Source organism: Jaculus jaculus, chromosome 16 (assembly GCF_020740685.1).
Source record: "Jaculus jaculus isolate mJacJac1 chromosome 16, mJacJac1.mat.Y.cur, whole genome shotgun sequence".
Lineage (NCBI taxonomy): Eukaryota > Metazoa > Chordata > Mammalia > Rodentia > Dipodidae > Jaculus > Jaculus jaculus.
In genome coordinates, this window is record NC_059117.1 from 53,775,791 (window position 1) to 53,797,568 (window position 21,778).

The 21,778-nt window shown below is 49.3% G+C and overlaps 1 protein-coding gene across 1 annotated transcript in view; it reads right to left on the minus strand.

Annotated features, from left to right (window-relative positions):
- Kat2b (lysine acetyltransferase 2B) overlaps window positions 1–14,458 on the minus strand; it is a 105,620-nt gene extending 91,162 nt beyond the window's left edge. The window contains exon 1 of the mRNA XM_045136024.1: window positions 14,106–14,458. Coding sequence (XP_044991959.1) covers window positions 14,106–14,420 — 315 coding nt within the window. The 5' untranslated portion in view covers window positions 14,421–14,458. The remainder of the gene's footprint in view (window positions 1–14,105) is intronic.
- Between the last annotated feature and the right edge of the window lie 7,320 nt (window positions 14,459–21,778).

Sequence of the window (21,778 nt, forward strand, 5' to 3'; positions counted from 1 at the left end):
GTTTGTTTTTTAAAGGTAAGGTCTCTAACCAAGGCTGGCCTGGAATTCACTATGTAGTCTCAGGGTGGCCTTAAGCTCACGGCGCTCCTCCTACCTCTGCCTACCGAGTGACTTCCAGCCATTCCTGGACACAGGGGCTTTGCGCCCCTGCTCCTTGCACCCTTACTCTCCCTGAGCTTTCGTCTAGACCTCCGCCAGCGCTGGGCATGGGTCAGAAGGAATTCCCCAGGCACCCTCATTAGCTGCTCTGTTTCTCTTCTGTGTGTAACACTTCCCACATTCTGTTATTCTCTTGTTTACCTTTTGCTTCCACTACCAGAATGCTCTACCCAATAAAGACCCATCTGTCACTACACCCCCAGGCAAACTCAACGCCTGGCAGCCTGAGTAATAATGTGGTAAAAGAAGGGAAAAGGCTGGTATGTCACTATCTATAATTCACAGTTATAAAACCCATTCCAAAGCCAAGCGTGGTGGCGCACACCTTTAATCCCAGCACTTGGGAGGCAGAGGTAGGAGGATTGCGAAGAGTTTGAAGCCACCCTGAGACTACATAGTAAATTCCAGGTTAGTCTGGGCTAGAGTGAGACCCTACCATGAAAAACCAAAATAAAAAATAAAACCCGCTGGAGATGGCTTAGCGGTTAAGCACTTGCCTATGAAGCCTAAGGACCCTGGTTCAAGGCTTGATTCCCCAGTACCCACATAAGTCAGATGCACAAGGTGGTGCATGCATCTGCAGTTCTTTTGCAGTAGCTGGAGGGCCCGATGCTCTCTCTTTCTCTCTCTCTTTCTCTCTCTCTCTCTCTTTCTGTCTGTTGCTCTCAAATAAATTAATAAAAAAAGACAAAAAAAATTAAAAAAATAAAACCCTATTGCTGAAGACTCCACATACTTGGGCTACAAGACCACTGAAATCCTGGTAGAGCTGAGCTGATAACCTCCTCCATGTAGACCAGCTGACAGAAAGCTGGAAGAAACCATTCTGCATGCAATTCAATGGGAGAGAGAGGAAATCACCAGTGAGGACACTCAACAGCAGACTTTGCAAGCCTTATATTTGGCCAGCCAGGCCAAATGAGCCAACGGGTGCAATAGTGGCACGTCTGTCATGGTGAAAACCAGCTGCCCCCTAATTGGACTGGAGGCCCACTCCATGGGAGGGAATAGATCCCAAAACAGGGGTAGTCATGAGCCCTAGGGGTGTAACGTCTGCTGCTGTCTGACTAAATCTATATACTATACTTGTCAAATTGCCCAGTAAGCACTTCTCTTCCTGTTCATACCCTTATATTAATGCTACTCTCACTTTTGGTAAAGAATCTTCTCTTTTCATATGGCAGTAACCTTGGGATGACTCAGAAGGTATCATGGTGCTGGAAAAAAGTGACTGGAGTGCTCAGTACTGCAATATCTCTATCACACCTTCCAAGGCTCAGGGTCTATTGCAGAAGAGGTGGTGGAAAGAATGTAAGAGCCAAAGGAAGGGTAGGACTCTTTACAACGTGCTCCCTCCAGACACAAAATGGCCTGGATATCCATGACCTCGTAGTGCCTGACACTACCTACACAAGACCATCATAAGAGGAGGAAAAGATGCTGACATCAAAATAAAAGAGAGACTGATTGAGAGGGGGAGGGGATATGATAGAGAATGGAGTTTCAAAGGGGAAAGTGGGAGGGGGGCATTACCATGGGGAATTTTTTATAATCATGGAAGTTGTTAATAAAAAAAAATTGACAAGAAAAAAATAAATAAGAAACCCATTCCAGGGCTGGAGAGATGGCTTAGCGGTTAAGGCCTACGAAGCCAAAGGACCCGAGTTCACATGTACAAAGCAGTGCGTTGGCCCTTTCTCTGTCTGTCTCTCTTTCTCCTTGCAAACAAAGACATGTTGGGGGAAAAAGGGGGGTGCTGGGAAAATGGCTTAATAGTTAAGGCCTGTGAAACCTAAGGAACCTGGTTCGATTCCCCAGAACCCAAGTAAGCCAGATGCACAAGGTGGTGCATGTGTCTAGAGTTAGTTTGCAGTGGCTAGAGGCCCTGGAGCATCCATTCTCTGTCTGTCTTGACTCTCTAGTAAATGAAAAAAATTTTTCAAGTTTTTAAAAAAAAGTGGGGGGGGACTGGAGGGATGGCTTAGTGATTAAGTCACTTGCCTGCAAAGCCAAAGGACCCATGTTTGATTCCCCAGGACCCACATTAGCCAGATGCATAAGGGGGCGCACGCATCTGGAGTTTGTTTGCAGTGGCTCGAAGCCCTGGTGTGCCTATTTTCTCTTTCTCCCTTCCTATTTTTCTCTGACTCTAATAAATAAATAAAAATTATTTTTTGGAATTTCAGTATAGGTAATGAGTTCATGTGACCACACATGCAGGCGCAAGTTGGTTTTCGTTCAGTTCACACCCCTGTGCGCCGTCTCGGTGGACACCTGCTCCTGACGCCGGACGTTTTCTCTCTACAAGGACCTTACACTTGATTATTTACTTTCTTTTTTTTTAACATTTTTTTAATGTTTTTGGTTTTTTGAGGTAGTGGTCTTGGCTCTAGACCAGACTGACCTTGAATTCACTATATAGTCTCAGGGTGGCCTCAAATTCATGACAATCCTCCTACCTCTGCCTACTGAATGCTCAGTTAAAAAGCCTGCACCACCATGCCAGCTTCACTTTAATTTTTCTCTTCCCTCAAGTGTCTGTTTCCCCAGCAAGAAGAAGGGCACCTTGTGGCTTTGCTTCCTGCCATACACACAGCTCCGGCAGGGGCCTGACCAAACCCACAAATGTTCGTCAGAGGCCAGGAGGCTCGGGTACTCGGTCCAGTAGCGTTGTGCAAAGCCTAGGCTCCATGACTCACTTCATTATTTCAAGGAATGCTGACCTCGGCTTGCCTGGCATTATGCCAGGCAGTTTCAACACCAGCTTGTTAGAGAGGATGCAAATTAGCACAGCCACCATCCATCACTGTGACAGTGACTGTGACAGTCCTAGGGTCTGTTCCCTGTCCTTCTGAATCTCCTGCATACCATGCAAACCTCCCAGAGGGCTGCAGCAAGCCACACAATGGCAACAGATGGGCACTGATAGGCCAGTGAAATTTACTAGTAGGTACATCTCAAACCCATAGTGTCCTGATTGTCCCCAAGGCATAACTTTAGTACACCTCCCCCTGAAACTAGGCAGAGTTCATTCAGAGGGAAAAGAGAAGGACATTAGTCACTATTTTCCCAAAATAAGATTTAATGAACAATCATAATAAAGCAAGTTTAAGGCCATCCTGGGATATGAGACACCGTATAAAAAAAAAAAAAAAAAAGACTCAGGCTGAAGAGATGGCTTAGCCTGCAAAGCCGAAGGACCAAGGTTTGATTCTCCAGGTCCCATGTAAGCCAGATGCACATGGTGGTTCATGCATCTGGAGTTCGTTTGCAGTGGCTGGAGGCCCTGTCATGACCATTCTCTGTTTCTCTCTCCCCCCACCCATCTCTAATAAATAAATAAATCTTTAAAAAAAAAAGACCCATGGGCTGGAGAGATGGCTTAGTGGTTAAGGTGCTTGCCTTAAAAACCTAAGGGCCCATGTTCCACTCTCCAGGACCCACTTAAGCCAGACACACAAGGTGACGCAAGTACACAAAGTCGCGCAAGCATTGGAAGTTCGATTACAGGGGCTAGAGGCCTCAGTGTTTGCCTTTAATCCCAGCACTCAGGAGGCAGAGGTAGAGGACCACCTTGAGTTCAGGGCCACCCAGCAGCTACATAGTGAATTCCAGGTCAGCCTGAGCTAGAGCAAGACGTTACCTCAAAAGAAAAAAATTAATAAACCAACCCTGAGCTGGGGAGATTGCTCAGTGGTTAAGGTGCTTGCTTACAAAACCTAACCTGGGTTTGACTCCCTAGTGTCCCCGTAAACCAGATGCACAGGTGGCGCTCCTGACACGTGACGTGTGACGTCAGGAGGCCCAGGTGCACCCATGCTCAACCTTACGCACTCTCCTTGCAAACAAATAAATAAAAGCCCTGGGTGTAATCCCCTGCACCATGTATACTGGGCATAGTGGTGCCTGCACTTGGGATGAGGAGGCAGGAGGATAGGGAGGGAGTTCAAGGCCAGTTTCAGAACCTAGCGAGTTGGAGGTGAACATGTACTGTTAAGTGAGGAATGGAAACAGGTAAAGCTCTCCAGAACGACGGCTCACATGCGCACTCTGACTTCAGAGTTCAGCAATGAAAATCTCACTTGGTTCAATGCATCAATTATGGGAGATTAACTGACAGGTGGATGGTCCACATGGTCCCATTATGTAAGCTCATATTATACCAGCTTCTTAAAAAACTTTTTTATTTATTTGAGAGAGAGAATGGGTGCACCAGGGGCTCTAGATACTGCAAAAGAACTCCACATCCATGTGCCACCTTGTGCATCTGGCATATATGGGTACTGGGGAATGGAACCTGTGTCCTTGGGCTTCACAGGCAAGCGATTTAACAGCTAAACCATCTCTCCAGCCTGACTAGCTTCCTTTAAAAAAATATTTATTTATTTGAGATACTGAGAAAGAGGCAGATAGAGAATGGGTGCACCAGGGCCTCTGGCCACTGCAAATGAATTCCAGATGCATGCAACACCTCGTGCATCTGGCTTACTTGGCAACTGTGGAACTGAACCTGGGTCCTTAGGCTTCACAGGCAATCACCTTAACTGCTAAGCCAGCTCTCCAACCCTATAGTAGCTTTTAGTGTAATGGGAAAAGTGTGGAGTGGCAGGTGTTTCTCACTGCCCTTCCCAGGGCTCAGAATCAACTCTGAGGACCTTTCTAGAATTTTCTGAGCCAACATGGCAGAAGTAATGTTGCCTAAACTTTATGTGCAAACACTGCCACTCCCACCCCCTTGGTCCACACGGCTCGTGGAACACAAAGGGTGACCAGAAGCCCTCCAGGGGCAGTGGCAGCAGGACTTCACGTGGCATTTACCATTTAAGGACTCGCCACCAGGGCCTGCAAGGAGAAGGAACTGCAGGCTGTACATTCCAGCAGCTGTGACGTCACAGGCAAGCACCCACCCCCCTCATTCCATTCCTTTCCACATCTGCTTGGCCAAGCACTTCGTGAGATCTTGTGCACATTCCTGCCTCAAGGGTCCCTCCGAGCACACCTGCATGATGCAAATCCCCACCCATTCTTTCAAGAGCCTAATTGAAATCCACTGGGGGGCGGGGGGGGGGGTGGATGACACATGCATGTCAGCTCTCAGGAGGCTGAGACAAGATGGTAAGTCCCAGGACAACCTGGGATTCAGATTAAAAAAATAATAATAAAAAGCTACAACATTGTCCATTAATAATCATAATAAAATAATGATGATGATGATGGCTGGTTGTGGTGACGCTCAGGAGGCAGAGGTAGGAGGATGGCTGTGAGTTCGAGGTCAGCCCGAAACTACATAGTGAATTCCAGGTCAGCCTGGGCTAGAGTGAGACCCAAACAAACAATTAAAGGAGCCAGGCGTGGTGGCGCACGCCTTTAATCCCAGCCCTTGGGAGGCAGAGGTAGGAGGATCGCGGAGAGTTCTAGGCTGTCCTGAGACTACATAGTTAATTCCCGGTCAGCCAGAGCTTGAGCGAGACCCTACCGTGAAAAGAAAGAAGTGGTACATGTCGAGTTCATTTGCCATGGAAGGAGGTCCTGACATGGCCATGGTCACTGTATCTCTTAAGTAAATTAAATTAAAGGTATCTGCAAACTCACTTCCAGAAACACACCAGTCCTCCACAGATCCTGCTGCTTTACCCTGGAAACCGGCCTCACGGGTACAGAAAACTACAGACTGTTAGCTGAAGGTTGGTTGTTGTGTTTTGTTTTTTTTTTTTCTGGCAAGCTTCAAGTTGCATCTTCCTGGAAACTTTATGAGAACACAGAATTTAATTTGGATTTGTTTTTCCTCGGGCTTTTTGTTCCCAAGCTGCCAAAAGACACTTGCAGGGTGGGGGGAGGGTTAGGCGCTCTAGTTACTTTCTGGGTTTCAGAGGCGTCATCACCTATGGAATAACTGTGTGCTGTAGACTTGTGTAGCTGGAGAATAATCCTTTAAGCCAGGTGTGGTGGTGCAAGCCTGTAATCCCAGCACCTGGGAGGCAAAGGCAGGGGGGCCATGGAAAGTTGGAGATCAGTGAGGGCTACTGAGACAGTCTCAAGAAAAAGACAAACAAACAAGCAAAAATGTTGGGCGTGGCGGCACACTCCTTTAATCTCAGGGAGGCAGAGATAGGAGGGTCACAGTGAGTTTGAGGCCTCCCTAATACTACATAGAGAATTCCAGGTCAGGTCACCCTGGGCTAGAGTGAGTGAGACCTTACCTGGACAAACAAGAGGAAAAGATAAATAAAATAATGGAGGAGGAGGGGCTGGAGAGATGGCTTAGTGGTTAAGCGCTTGCCTGTGAAGCCTAAGTACCCCGGTTTGAGTGAGGCTCCATTCCCCAGGACCCACGTTAGCCAGATGCACAAGGGGGCACGTGCATCTGGAGTTTGTTTGCAGTGGCTGGAGGCCCTATCGTGCCCATTCTCTATCTGCCTCTTTCTCTCTCTGTCGCTCACAAATAAATAAATAAAAATAAAGAATGGAGGAGGAGCAGGCTAGGGGTGTGGCTCAGTTGGCAGAGGGCTTGCCTGGCATTCAAGAAGCCCTGGTTTTGCCAGGCTTGGTGTCGCACACCTTGAATCCCAGTACTCAGGAGGCTGAGGTAGGAGGATCGTTGTGAGTTTGAGGCCAGTGTGAGACTACATTGTGAATTCCAGGTCAGCCTGGGATATAGCAGGACCCTACCTTGAGGGGAAAAGAAAAAAAAATTCTGACCCAGGTGAGAGGGATGGCTAAAGGCACCTGCCTATGCATTTATCTGGAGTTCATCTGCAGTGGCTGAAGGTCCTGGCACACCCATTCTCTCTCTCATAAATAAATATTGTAAAAAAAAAATTCAAAGTAAAATAAAATAACTCAACTTTTTCTTGCATATTTGTGTGTGAGGTGTAATTATGTGATTTTTAAACATTTATTTACTTGTTTGTGTGCATGCACAGTGGTGTGTACGTGTCCTCTGCCTTGGAGATAGGGTCACTGGCCACTGCAGACAATGGCCACATCACCAACTTAGCGGGCCTGCATGCTTGGATTCTCCTGGTGCCTCCTGTCGCTGTTGTGAGCTTGTTAGGCTCATTGGGTGCTGGAGGAGTGGAGCCTCCGAACCCCAGACACCTGGGCAGGGGGGCTTGCAAGCATCAAGCATGTGCTCTCAACTGCAGATCCATTTTTCTCACCTTGTTTTTCTCTTTCTTTTTTCTTTTTGAGGCAGAATCTCATGTAGCCCCAACTGGCTTCGGGCTCATTATGGAGCTGAGGATGACATTGAACTTCCGATCCTCCTGTCTCTACCCTTCTGGGCAGAGTTCATGCCACACACCTACCCCAACCCCTTTTAATGTACTTTCTTTTTTTTGAGGTAGGGTCTCACTCTAGCCCAGGCTGATCTTGAACTCATGACAATTCTACCTCTGCCTCCTGAGTGCTGGAATTAGACATGTGTTAAATATAGGCTAAATTAGTTTCAAAGGGGTAAGTGGGGGGAGGGAGGGTATTACCATGGGGAATTTTTTATAATCATGGAAGTTGTTAATAAAAAAATTAAAAATAAAAATAAAAAATATATAGGCTAAATTATTTTTTTCAAAGTAGGGTCTCACTCTAGCCCAGGCTGACCTGGAATTCACTATGTAATCGCAGGGTGGCCTCGAACTCATGGTGATCCTCCTACCTCTGCCTTCTGAGTGCTGGCACCACCACACTCAGCTAAATATATTTATTTATTTATTTATTTGAGAGAGGCACAGGGAGACAGAATGTGTGTCACCGTGTGAACATGGGCACGCCAGAACCTTCTGCCACTAAAAACAAACTCCAGAGGCATGCACCCATTTATGCATCTGGCTTTAGGTAAGTACTGGGGAATTGAACTCAGGGCCTTTTTAAAGTGTAAACTGGAAGGCCAGAAGTGGTGGCGCACGCCTTTAATCCCAGCACTCGGGAGGCAGAGGTAGGAGGATCGCCATGAGTTCCAGGCCACCCTGAGACTATATAGTTAATTCTAGGTCAGCCTGGACCAGAGTGAGACCCTACCTCAAAATAAATAAATAAATAAAGTATAAACTGGAATTGAAGCTCTTCCTGGTTCCACCTTCTGAATGCAGGGATTGCTAGTGGGCACTGAAGTGTGATCTATATGTGTGTAAAATAGCTGAATAGATTGCATGGTATGGTTTTTAAGTGAGTGAATAGACTGCAGGCCAGAAGACGGAAGAAGTCACCCGCTGTTAGGAGAGTCACTGTAGGCTCTTTCTTACCTTGGGTGCCTCCACAAATGAGCAGGATTTTTCATATTGGTCATTTCTGGGTTGTTTCCCACAGGTGTTGATGGGTCAGGGTTTTTTTGTTTTGGCAAGGAGAGATAAGAGAATGGGCATGCCAGGGCCTCTAGCTACTGCGAATAAACTTCAGATACACAGGCCACTTTGTGCATCTGGCTTTACATAGGTACTGGGGAATTGAACCAGGGTCCTTAGGTTTTACAGGCAAGTGACTTAGCCACTGAGACAGCTCTCCAGCCCCTGGATTTTTTAAAATAATTTTTTGTTTATTTTTATTTATTTATTTGAGAGTGACAGGCACAGAGAGAAAGGCAGGGAGAGAATGGGCGTGCAGGGCTTCCAGCCACTGCAAACGAACTCCAGATGCGTGCACCCCCTTGTGCATCTGGCTTATGTGGGTCCTGGGGAATAAAGCCTCAAACTGGAGTCCTTAGGCTTCACAGGCAAGCGCTTAACCACTAAGCCATCTGTCGAGACCCCCCCCCTTTTTTTTGAGGCAGGGTCTCACTTTAGCCCAAACTGAACTGGAACTCATTTTGTAGCCTAGGCTGGCATCAAACTCACAGCAATCCTCCTACTTCAGCCTCCCAAGTGCATGAGCCACAGCACCTATCTGAACTTAGGCAATTTCATTTAAAAATAAATGATTTGAATTTGTGTGTGTGCACATGCCAGGGTTACTTGCCAGCTGTACGTGGGTGGTTGGGGAATTGAGCATGTGCTGGCAGGCTCTGCAAGCAAGCACCTGCAAAACGACTGAGACAGCCCCCCAACCCCGGGTCACTCCTAATGGGCTCACGCGACGCACATACTGAGCACACTTGGCACAAGCCAAACTAGAACCTCAGCTTGACAAATGCTGAACTACATCCCCAGGCTGCAGAGTTCATTTTATTTATTTATTAGTGAGAGAGAGGCAGACAGAGACAGAATGGGTGCAACAGGGCCTCCAGACACCGCAAAGTAACTCTGGATGCAAGCGCCACCTTGTTCATCTGTCTTTACGTGGTTACCGGGGAATCGAACATGGGTCATTAAGCTTTGCAGGCAAGCGCCTTAATCGCTGACACATCTCTCCAGCCCCTGGGAGTGGTGGGTTTGTTTTAAAAGTGGAGGGAGGGCCGGGTGTGGTGGTGCACGCCTTTAATCCCAGCACTCGGGAGGCAGAGGTAGGAGGATCGCCATGAGTTCAAGGCCATCCTGAGACTACAGAGTTAATTCCAGGTCAGCCTGGACCAGAGTGAGACCCTACCTCGAAAAACCAAAAAAATAAAAAACAAAAAAAAAATAAAAGTGGAGGGAGGGCTAGAGAGATGGCTTAGCGGTTAAGCGCTTGCCTGTGAAGCCTAAGGACCCCGGTTCGAGGCTCGGTTCCCCAGGTCCCACATTAGCCAGATGCACAGGGGGGCGCACGCGTCTGGAGTTTGTTTGCAGAGGCTGGAAGCCCTGGCGCGCCCATTCTCTCTCCCTCTATCTGTCTTTCTCCCTGTGTCTGTCGCTCTCAAATAAATAAATAAATAGATTTTAAAAAAATGAACAAAAAAAATATTTTAAAGTGGAGGGAGGAGCGTGCCTTTAATCCCAACACTCTAGAGGCAGAGGTAGGAGAATCACTGTGAGTTCAAGGCCGCCCTGAGACTACATAGTGCATTCCAGGTCAGCCTGGGTTAGAACGAGATCCTACCTTGAAAAACAAACAAACAAACAAATAAGTAGAGAGAGGAGTTCATGTCCCAGTGACCAGCATACACTAAGGCCCTGAGGTGGCCAAGAAGCAGTGTCCGCCAGGCGCCGGCACTGGCCGTGCTTCCCAAGGCCTGTGGCCCTGTGAGAAGTTGCGGGCACGGACGCAGGTACCACCTTCAGACCTGCGCTTTTATGATCGCTCTGAACTGTCATATATGCCAAGTGACTGACGCAACCTTGCCAGGACACAGGTCAAAAAACACCCCACTGGAGCCTGCAAAACAAGTTTGCCCCCAACTTCTCTCCCCCATGCCCAGCCCCCCCCTTTATCCCAACTTTTCTCCAAGTGGCCAATGGGCCTGAGGCTAAGACAGAGAGCCGTCTGTCCTTCGGGGGTCTGCTCGTTTTAAGAGCAGAGAAAATACCACAGATTCTGCCCTCGCAACCTTGTCAGGCCCAATGAAGCCCAGTTTACTAAAAGGGAGGTGGAAATCTGAGATCACTGTCCCTTCCAGATGGTGTCCTGGATTCCCTAGGACCCATCAGGGCCACATCTACCCCTCCCCCAACCCCATGGCCCCTAGGCTAAGGAGGCCTGGTTTGGGCTGGCCCAGCTCCAAGCTTTTCAGAACAGCTTTCAGTTTCTCTCCCCTTTTAAGAAGCCCCGCCCCTCCCCACCCCAGCCAGCCAAGAGTCCTTAACAGTGGGTGACAGTTCCTCAGGAAATCACCCCCATCCCCCAGCTCCAGCCCAGAGCTGCCCAGTACCAGGTCCCTAACTATTACAAGGGTTTCCCGAACTGCACTGAAACTGGTTCACTAACTTTCTCCCTAGAACCCCAACACAAGCCTACATAAAAACATGCACACACACACACACACACACACACACACACACACACACACCCCACAGGCTCAGTCAATTCCAGAACAGACAGTGACTGGTGTCATAACCCCAGCACTTAACAAAAGGCTAGCTAGCAACAACCAAGTGGGATCCCTTGAAATGCTTATTGAACAGATCAGTCAATTAAAAAAAACCCGACCCTTGCCAGGTGTGGTGGAGCATGCCTTTAATCCCAGCACTGAGCATCACCATGAGTTCAAGACCACCCTGAGACTACATAGTGAATTCCAGGTCAGCCTGAGCTAGAGTGAGACCCTACCTCAAAAAACCAAAAAAAAAAAAAAAAAAAAAAAAGCCTGACCCTTGGACTGGAGGGATGGCTTGGTGGTTAAGGCATTTCTCAGCAAAGCCATAGGACCCAGGTTCAATTCCTCAGGACCCACGTAAGACAAATACACAAGGGGGCATATGCATCTGGAGTTCGTTTACAGGGGCTGGAGCCCTGGTGCACTCATTCTCTCTCTCTCTCTTTCTCCCTCTTTCTCTCTGTCAAATAAATAAAATACAAAAATAAAATATTTTTTTAAAAATGAAGAAAACAAAACCTGAGCCGTGCCTAATCCCAGCGCGCAGGTCATGAGTTCCAGGTGAACTAGGGTTACCCAGCAAAGCCCTGTGCCTCAGCAAAACAAAATTCATACTTCCAGAGACACCCGACAGCGGTGGGGAAAAAAGAACTTTAATGACAGTCTCCTTTCCTTTGCACAGAATGAAGCCCAGCAGCGCTCCAAGCTAGGAGTGGTGGCCCCCGCCTTTAATCCCAGCTCACGGAAGGGAGGTAGAGGCAGGAGGGTCACTGTGAGTTTGAGGCCAGCCTGGGACTCCAGAGTGAGTTCTAGGTCAGTCTGAGCTAGAGTGAGACCCTATCTTGGGGGGCGGCGAGGAAACATTAAGTTAAATTTAAAAGATCTGAGGGCTGGAGAGTTGACTCTGTGGTTAAAGTGCTTGCCTACAAAGCCTAGCAACCTGGGTTCAATCCCCCACTACCCATGTACAGCCAGATGCACAAAGTGGTGCATGAAATTGGTGTGCAGTGGCTAAAGGCCCTGGTGTACCCATTCTCCTCTCCTCTCTCCTTGAAATAAAAAAGGAAAATATAAAAGATCAAAAGAAGTTGTCAACACATGTTGCAGGCGGCTGCAATGGTCTATGATCCCAACTAAGGAGCCAGGCAGGAGGGTCATGAGGTCAGGGACAGCCTGGGCTGTACTGTCAAAATGAAGGGAAGGAGAGAGGAAGGAAAGCAAAGAAAAACTGTCAAGGCAGGGCATGCGTTTGCACGGTTTCAGAACAAAACTTGAGAGAAGCTTTCAGCTATCACAGCCCCAGAAGGCAGGAGAAGGCGCTGGTCAGAAGGTCCCAAGCACACAGCTGTAAACGGCCTGGAGTCTATGTATTTACACGTACAGCTTTTTCTAAGCAGAACTATTATATGTGCATCACGTTTTAACTGGCTTTTTCCCCTTAAAATCTAAAAGCCACAGCAAGACAAGAGTTCTCAGAGGAGCCAGCCCACTGTAGCTGAAGAACCATCCAGTAAGTCCTTGAACTTGCTCTTGGGCCTGTGGTCAGCTCTCCCCTGCGTTTACCGTACTCTCTGGTGGTCTTCACATTAGCCCGTCGCCCTCGGAAACCGACCCTTGGATGCACACTCTTATCTCCTTTCTGGTAAACGCCATGTGACAACTGTCAGTCACGATCTCGGCTGTGCAGGTCCGAACTAGGGTCACACTACATGTTAAGAAGTACTGTGGACTCCCTGGGATATGGATATGGGGGGACTTTCTCAGAAGCAACCAGCCCAGCACTCCCCAGTGCGCTGAAGTTTGGGGACCACAGTCTTGATGTCATCCAGCAGGACACACCACGCACCCAGGAGGCGATGGTACGGAAGGGCGAGCGCGGGTCATGTGCAGACACAACCACCAGGGAGGGATGCTGCTGTCCAGTAGGAGTCATCACCCGCCCCCTGGGAAGCAGGGGGGCGGGGTGCACGCTTGCAAGCAGGGAACCTGACCTGTTTGCAGCAGCCTGGAGGTGAGGGTGAGTGCATTCCCTTTCCGGACTCAGCCACAGGCCGCAGTGAGGAGGCCAAGTCCCCGCCCCCTCAGCTGTCACCCTGTCAAAACAAAGCCACCGCTGACAGCGTCAGGGCCCGTCTGACCCCGGGGCCTTGAGAGCTCAGCCCCCTCCCCTCCAACAAGTGCATCTTGCAGCTGGGAGGGGGGAGGGTACAGGATGCCTGGAACCAGGGGGAAGAGTTAGGGTGAGAAGAAACGGTGTCCTCAAACTCACTACTAGCCCTGGCCACGCTGGGCTGTCACCTTGCCAAAGCCTGTTTACACACCCCAAGCAGCTGGGACTGGCGTTTGCACTAAACAAGTAATAATGCAATAATGACAGGGTTGTCACCGTACTTCCAGGACCCGCCAGGCGCCACGGAGGGGACCCCCTGGCCTCGGACTTTGCCCACCTAACTTGACATGCCGCGCGCTCCTACCCCACTTCGGTTTCTGGGACTTTTGATTCCTCTCAACTCCTGAACCGACCGCATCCGAGACATGCACAGCGGAGAGTTCGAGGCCCATGGGGACAACTCAGATGCACATCCTCCTCCACCCCCTCCCATTATAAAAAAAAAAAAAAAAAGCTGCTTTCCAAGCCCGGTCCACCATCTCCGCTGAGTAGAGTTCTACTCCTGGGGGTCAAAGTCCTGGGGCAGGCTCCAGAGCCCCAGGCTGTGTGTGTGTGTGAGTGTGTGTGTGTGAGTGTGTGTGTGAGTGTGTGTGTGTGTGTGTGTGTGTGTGTGTGTAGGGTGCCCGAGGCTCAGTCCTTGCAAAGGGTGTTGGGGTTGGGGGGATGGGACAGGGCCTTGAGCCCTGAGCCCAGGGGACGCTGCCCCCGGGGAGCAGCGGCGACATTGCGCGCGGGCTCCGCTGTACTTCCGCGGTGCAGCGGCCCCAGGCGGGAGACGGGGAGGTGGGGCGGGAGGGGGAAGGGAGGGGACGGGATGGGGAGGGGACCGGGACAAGGAGGGAGAGAGGGAGAGTGGGTGGGGGTCCTCGGTTAGGCCCTGTTGCCCAGCCGTACCTTGCAAGCAGAGTACACCCCGAGTTTCTCCAGTTTCTTGGCCCGCGGAGCGGAGCGCAGTTGCGCCTTCTTCACGGCGATCCTGGCCGAGCCGCCACCTCCCGGTCCTTCGGCTGTCCCCGCCGCCGCCACCGCGGTCGCTGGTCCGCAGGCAGCTGAGCCCCCGGCGGCTGCAGCAGCGGCAGCGGCGGCGGCGGCGGCGGCGGCGGCGGTGGTGGCAGCAGCGGTGGCCACGACCCCCGGGGAACCGTGCTGGGGTGGTGGTGGTGGGGGTGGTGGTGGCACGGGTGTCCCGGCTCCACCAACCTCGGCCATGCCACCCCGAGTGTCGGGCACCACCACCGCCACCAGGGTCCCTCCCCCCCACACACACTGTCCCGGAGGGCGCCCGAGCTCGAGACCCTCCCCTCCCCCCACCGGTCCTCCGCCCACCCTCCCCGCCCCCCACCCCCCCTTAAGCCCCGCCGCTATAGCTCGGCCCCGGGAGGGCGGGCGGGTCGCTGGCAGGAGGGAGGGGACAGCAAGGACACTAGCGGCTCCGCGCCCCGAGCCACCGCCACCGCCACCGCCACCGCGCGCGCCCTCCGCTGCCCGGGGCTCCGGGGCGCGCGGACATCCTCCTCCTCCTCCTCCTCCTCCTCCTGCGCCGGAGCCCCACGGCCTTTCCCCGAGCCCGTCCGTCCTCCCGTCCGCCAGGGGGCCTGGCCGATCACGGTGACACCCTGGCTGCAGCGGGGTCCCCACACCACCCTGGGGAACCCAGGCACCTGCCGGCCACCGCGGGGCGCCCCTGTGGCCACTGCGCGCCCTCCACCCCCACCCCCAGGCTAGGGTGGGCCTTAGCACCGCAGCCTCGGGTCCCTCGACGCTTCCACCCACCCCCTGCAAGCCAGCCGACCCAACTTCCTCCTCCAGCCACCCTAGCGGGAGCCCGAGGAAAGGAATTATATTTATTTTTATTTATTTTTTATTTTTTAAAAAGAGCCATCCGTGCCAGTGCTTTTCTTTGTTGCTCATGGCGTGATGTTGTTGGGCCGTGGCGCTCACGACTTGGCAAACTTTGGCTTTGAAAACAGCCAAGGTTCTGTCCTCTTCCTCTTCTCCCTAGCAATGTGGGGACCGAATCTGCTTAAAAAGAAGGAAAGTCTCTCTGTGAAAGAACAAAAACTCTGCGAGGGTTTCTATAATTTTTATAGGAAAGTGGTGTTGGGGAAAGAGCGACAGACTTAAAGTATTGTCCAAAGGAGGACTCGGCCGCACTGGGAAAAGTTAGATTCAAGTTTGTCCGCAGGGATGGCCTCGGGGTAGTAGGATTACAAAGTCTGTTGCCATTTTCTTTCATGTTAAGCAGCTTTCAAAATAGGAAGCCTGGCTGGTGGCTCACGCCCTTAATTCCAGCGCTCTATTGGCAGAGGTAGGAGGATCACTGTGAGTTCGAAACCAGCCTGGGACTACAGAGTGAATTCCAGGTCAGCCTCGGCTAGAGAGAAACACTAGTTGGAAAATCTAAGAAAGAAAGAAAGGAGGGAGGAGGAAGAAAGGAAGGAAGGAAGGAAAGACTGGGGAGATAAAGGGGTAAAGAAAAAAAAGAAAGGCAGACAGACAGGCTGGCTGAAGAGACGCCTTAGCTGTTAAGATGTTTGCCAGCAAAGCCAAAGGACCTGGGTTCGATTCCCCAGTACCCACATAAGCAAGAGGCACAAGGTGGCGCATGTGTCTAGAGTTTGTTTGCTTGCAGTGGCTCTCTCAAATAAATAAAATATATAGAGAGAGATAGATAGATAGATATAGATAGATAGATCGATATACCTAAGCCAGGCATCGTGGTAGAGGTAGGTGGAGCACCGTGAGTTCGAGGCCACCCTGAGACTGCATAGTGAATCCCAGGTCAGCCTGGGCTAGAGTGAGACTCTATAAGGATAAACCAAACATATATATAGCTTGGCACTGTCCAGCACTCAGAAAACAGAGACAGAAACATCACCAAAAATTTCAAGGCTAACCTACTACAGTTCCAGACCAGCCAGGGTTCATGGTAACAACATGTCTCCAGACCACAGTAAGTAATTAAATTAATAAAAATGATACAGCAGGCTTGGTGTGCCATGCCTTTAATCCCAGTACTCGGGAAGTCTATGTAGGAAGATTCCTGTGAGTTTGACTAAGACTACATAGTGAATTCCAGGTCAACCAGGCCTAGAGCAAGACCCTCCCTCAAAAAACAAGACCCCCCAAAAAAATTATAATAAAATGAAGAGTCCCTGACATGGTGTTGCATACCTGCAAGCCTAGCACCCTGGAGGCTGGAACAAGAGCTCGCTTAATTATGCATAATATGCATATAACCTTTTTTGTTTTTTGTTTGTTTTTTTGATTTTTCGAGGTAGGGTCTCCTAGATGACAGGATGGCCTTGAACTTGGCCTCCCAGGGCTGGGATTAAAGGCATGTGCACATAGCCCTTGTTTGTTTTGTTTTGTTCATTGTTTGTTTTTCAAATTGGGTCTCACTCTCGCTCAGGCGGACCTGGAAGAATTCACTGTGTAATCTCAGGGTGGCCTGGAACTGAGAGCAGTCCTCCTACCTAAAGGTACGGGCCACCACGCCCGGCAATGTAACCTTTTGTTTCCATGTAAACCTAAACTGCACGTCAGTAAACCGAAGTCAAAAAGTCAAATTTACGGGCTGGAGAGATGGCTTAGCGGTTAAGCGCTTGCCTGTGAAGCCTAAGGACCCCGGTTCGAGGCTCGGTTCCCTAGGTCCCACGTTAGCCAGATGCACAAGGGGGCGCACACGTCTAGAGTTCGTTTGCAGAGGCTGGAAGCCCTGGCGCGCCCATTCTTTCTCTCTCCCTCTATATGTCTTTCTCTCTGTGTCTGTCACTCTCAAATAAATAAATAAAAAATTTAAAAAAAAAAAGTCAAATTTAGGATCATGGAACCCATTACCTACTTTGTTTGTTTGTTTCTAGACAGGGTCTCTTTCTACCCTAGGCTGACCTTGAATTCAGGGAGCTCTTTTTTGTTTGCTTGTTTGTTTTTCTGAGATAGGATCTCACACTAGCTCAGGCTGACCCGAGTTAGTCTCAGGGTGGCCTCAAACTCACTGTGATCCTCCTACCTCTGCCTCCTCAGCGCTGGGCTTAATGGTGTACGCCACCACGCCCAGTCAGGGAGCTCTAGGAGACTGGAACTAAACTTGAATGCTACTATGCCCTCAGGCCCAATTTTGCCACATTGAAAATAAAATTTCCAAGAACAAGAAATAAAAAATAACAGCCAGGTGTGGGGCGCATGCCATTAATCCCAGCACTTGGGAGGTAGAGGTCGGAGGATCACCCATGAGTTTGAGGCCACCTGATACTACATAGTGAATTCCAGGTCAGCCTGATTAGAGTGAGAAAAACAAACAAACCAACAACAACAAAAAAAAAAAAGAGAAAATGTAAATATGCCTTGACAGCTATTGGCTTTGGGCTAACTAGTCTATGCCCCTGATCAGATGACTAACAAAAATATTAACATTTTAGGCTGGGTGTGGTGGCACACACCTTTAATCCCAGTACTTGGGAGGCAGAAGTAGGATAATTGTCTTGAGTTCAAAGCCACCCTGAAATTACATAGTGAATTCCAGGTCAGCCTGGGCTAGAGTGAGACCCTCCCTCAAAAAACAAAAACAAAAATATTAAAATAATTATTTGGGGGCTGGAGGAATGGCTCAGCATTTAAGATGCCTGCTGGCTAAGTCAAAGGACCTAGGTTCAGTTCCCCAGTACCCATATAAGAGCCAAATGCACAAAGTGGCACACGCGTCTGGAGCTCGCTTGCAGTGGCTGGAGGACGTGGCATGCCCATTCTGCCTGTCACTCTCTTCAATCTCCCTCTGCTTGCAAATAAATAAAAACATGAAAAAAGAAGTTATTATTTGGCCTTACATTTTGAACCTCCTAACTAGGCTTATAACCACTACACCTCTCAGCTGTGAAGACTTACTATGGTCCAGTGAACAAAAAGACGGATTTATAAAGGTTAAAGACAAGACTTCAAAAGGAAGGAAACTATTGAAGAAATACCATATATCTAATGTTTCTAGATAATATTAGTTTAGATAGAGTATAATCAATGTATCTATAAGAAATGTAAATGTTGGGCTGGAGAGATGGCTTAGTGGTTAAGCGCTTGCCTGTGAAGCCTAAGGACCCCGGTTCGAGGCTCGGTTCCCCAGGTCCCACGTTAGCCAGATGCACAAGGGGGTGCACGCGTCTGGAGTTCGTTTGCAGAGGCTGGAAGCCCTGGCGCGCCTATTCTCTCTCTCTCCCTCTATCTGTCTTTCTCTCTGTCTGTCACTCTCAAATAAATAAATAAAAAATTAAAAAAAAAAAGAAATGTAAATGTACATCAGACTTTTAGTGAAGCGAAAGATTTTGCCCTTCCCTCCTCTGAAACTGCAGCAGGGGAGAATCCTCTGATGGTAGCTAACAAGAGTTCTGTGACTGCTGAACCTTATCTCACAAGACAGCTGCCTGTTCTTACCTTTTTAAAATTATTTTTATTTATTTACTTGGGAAGGTAAGAGGGAAAGAGGCAGACACAGAGAGAGAGGGGGAGAGAGAGAGAGAAAGCGAGCAAGAAAGAGAATGGGGGCTCCAGGGCCTCTAACCACTGCAGATGAACTCCACACACGTACTCCCCGTGTGCATCTGGCTTACGTGGGTCCTGGTGACTCAAACCAGGACCCTTTGGCTTTGCAGGCAAACTCCTTAACCATTAAGCCATCCATCCAGCCCCTGTTCTTACTCTTATCTGACAAAACCCAACACTCATAGATGTGCATCTGTCCCCTCTCCAAGCGCAGGAAAATCCAAACAAAAGTTGTAAAAGGTGTCGGGTGCGGTGGTGCACGCCTTTAATCCAAGCATTCAGGAGGCAGAGGAAGGAGGATTGCCATGAGTTCGAGGCAACCCTGAGACTCCATAGTGAATTCCAGGTCAGCCTGGTCTAGAATGAGACCCTAATCTCAAAAAACAAAAACAAAAACAGTGGGAGAGGAGGCTGGAAGAAATAGTTTAGCAGTTAAGGCACTTACCGCAAAGCCAATGGACCCAGGTTCAATTCCTCAGTACCCATGTGTAAAGAAAGTGTAAGAAAAAAGCCAAAGAGAACATCAGACTTGATCTCTGCAGACAGACTGTTTATTGAGAGGAACATTGAGGAACAGCAGCCTTCCCGTGGGATGAAGGCTGAAGCCCTGAGCCAGGCTGGGGTTCAGACTTATACGGAGGAGCCTAAGACAAACAGGCTGCAGCAGGTGCAGTGGATAAGGACCTCGCAGCTGCTCGTGTCCTTGTTCAGAACAGGCTTCTTCAGCCACGGTTGTCTCTGGTAGGAGGCTCCCTTGGACCATTTCTGTTCCTTCAAGGTTTTCTGAGCTAAGCGAGGTTATCTATCAGTCAGGGGAGCGCTCCGGCCGCTGAGGCTTCTTTATGGCCTGCTAGTCTTAGGGACAGTTATTAACCCTGTCGCTCCCTCTCGTTTTCTGGGAAGGCTGTTAACCCTTCACCATGTGAGGCAGATGCACAAGGTGGCACATTCATCTGGAGTTTGTTTTGTTTGCAGAGACTGGGGGCCCTCTTTATTTTATTTTTTAATTTTTTTTTTTTTTTAAGGTAGGGTATCACTCTCGGCCAGGCTGACCTGGAATTCCCTATGTGGTCTCAGGCTGGTCTCAAACTCATGACGATCCTCCTACCTCTGCCTCCCAAGTGCTGGGACTAAAGATGTGCACCAGCATGTTCGGCTGGGGTTTTTTTTTTCTTCCAGGTAGGGTCTCACTCTACCCCAGGTTGGTCTGGAATTCACTATGTAGTCTCAGGCTGGCCTCAAACTCAGTGACCCTCCTACTTCAGCCTCCCAAGTGCTGGGATTATAGATGTGCCTCACCATGCCTGGCTTATTTTAGATTCACTTATTTAAGAAAGAGTGAGGACAGACTGACTCATCAGGGCATCGTGCCATTGCAAAAGTGGTACTCCAGACCCACGTGCATCTGGCTTGACCTGGATACTGGGGAGGTGAACCCAGGCCAGTAGACTTTGAAAGCAAGTGCCTCTAACCTCTGAGCCATCCACACAGAAACCCAAACCCTGTTTGTTTTTGAGATAAGGTCTCACTTTGTAGTCCAGGGTGGCCTTAAGTTCATGGCCATCTTCCTGTCTCAGCCTGACAAGTACTCAGATTCCAAGTGTAAGGAAAGTGTAGTGAGAAAAGCTAAAGAGAACACCGGACTTGACCTCCAAGGACAGGCTATGTATTCATTCTGTGGGATGAAGGCTGAAGCCCTGAGCCAGGCTGGGGTTCAAACTTATATAAGGAGGATCTAAGAAAAAGAGACTGTACCAGGGATGTGTAGCTGTTTGTGTCCTTGTTCAGAATGGGTTTCTTCAGCCAGGATTGTCTCATGGAGGATGCTCAGATGGTCTCTGGTCCTTCAAGGCCATCTAGCTAAAGGGAGTACATCAGTCAGGAAAGGGGTCAAACTTAATGAGGTTGAATACCTCTGTTGCTTCTTTATTGCCTGTGGGCTTTAGGGAGAGTTATTAACTCTTTAGTTCCCTTTAGTTTTCAGGGAAGGCTATTAACCCTTCAACAAGCATATCCTGCTCCAATTTTTTTGTTGTTGTTTGAGGCACCATGGTGTTGGGAAGAAGTGACAGGAGTGCTCAGCATTGCAGTATCTCTATCACATCTTCCAAGGCTCAGGGTCCATTGGGGAAAAGGTGGTGGAAAGAATGTAAGAGCCAAAGGAAGGGTAGGACTCCTTACAAAGTGTTCCTCCAGACACAAAATGGCCTGGATCTCCATGACCTCACAGTGCCTGACACTATCTAGACAATACCATCATAATGGGAGGAAAAGATCATGACATCAAAATAAAAGAGAGACTGATTGAGAGGGGGAGGGGATGTGATGGAGAGCAGAGTTTCAAAGGGGAAAGTGTGGGGGAGGGCATTACCATGGGATATTGTTTACAATCATGGAAGCATGGAAGTTGTTAATAAAAAAAAAAGAGTGTGCCTCTTGTTACAAACACTGGAAGATGGGTGGGTGTGGGGTTGTCTGTCACTTGATGTTCATTCTAGATGCTCACCATCCTGCCTCAGACAGACACCTCTCTCTCTCTCTCTCTTCTTGCCCTAGATCTTTAAAACAAAATGTGTAGTGCTAGAATGCTCAATGTTGGGGTAAGAGGCTGGCTTTGCCACGCTGGAAGAATTTGAGTGGCAGATGCACTTAGGTAAGAGAAAAGACAGATGAATTAACTTGTCAAGCCTCACTCTCTCTGAGCGGGAATGCACGAGGATCTTGCATAATGAAGCGCTCGCTCCCAGAGCGCTGAGCTGCCCTTTCTGTCTTTTCTTTGTGTTCCGGTTCACGGCCGTGAGGAGTCCCGGGAATCAGCGCAGGGTGCGCGCATGTGGCAGGCTGGCCAAGAACATGAGATAACTGATCATGTCACCCTCAGGTTTACATGTGCAGGGATGGGAACGTGAAATGCAGGAGGTGCCCCATGAGGGTTCCACGAATAGAGGAAAAATCTAAACAGCTTTGTAAGACTACATTAGATGGGCTGGAGAGATGGCTCAGTAGTGAAGGCGCTTGCCTGGGTTCAATTCCCC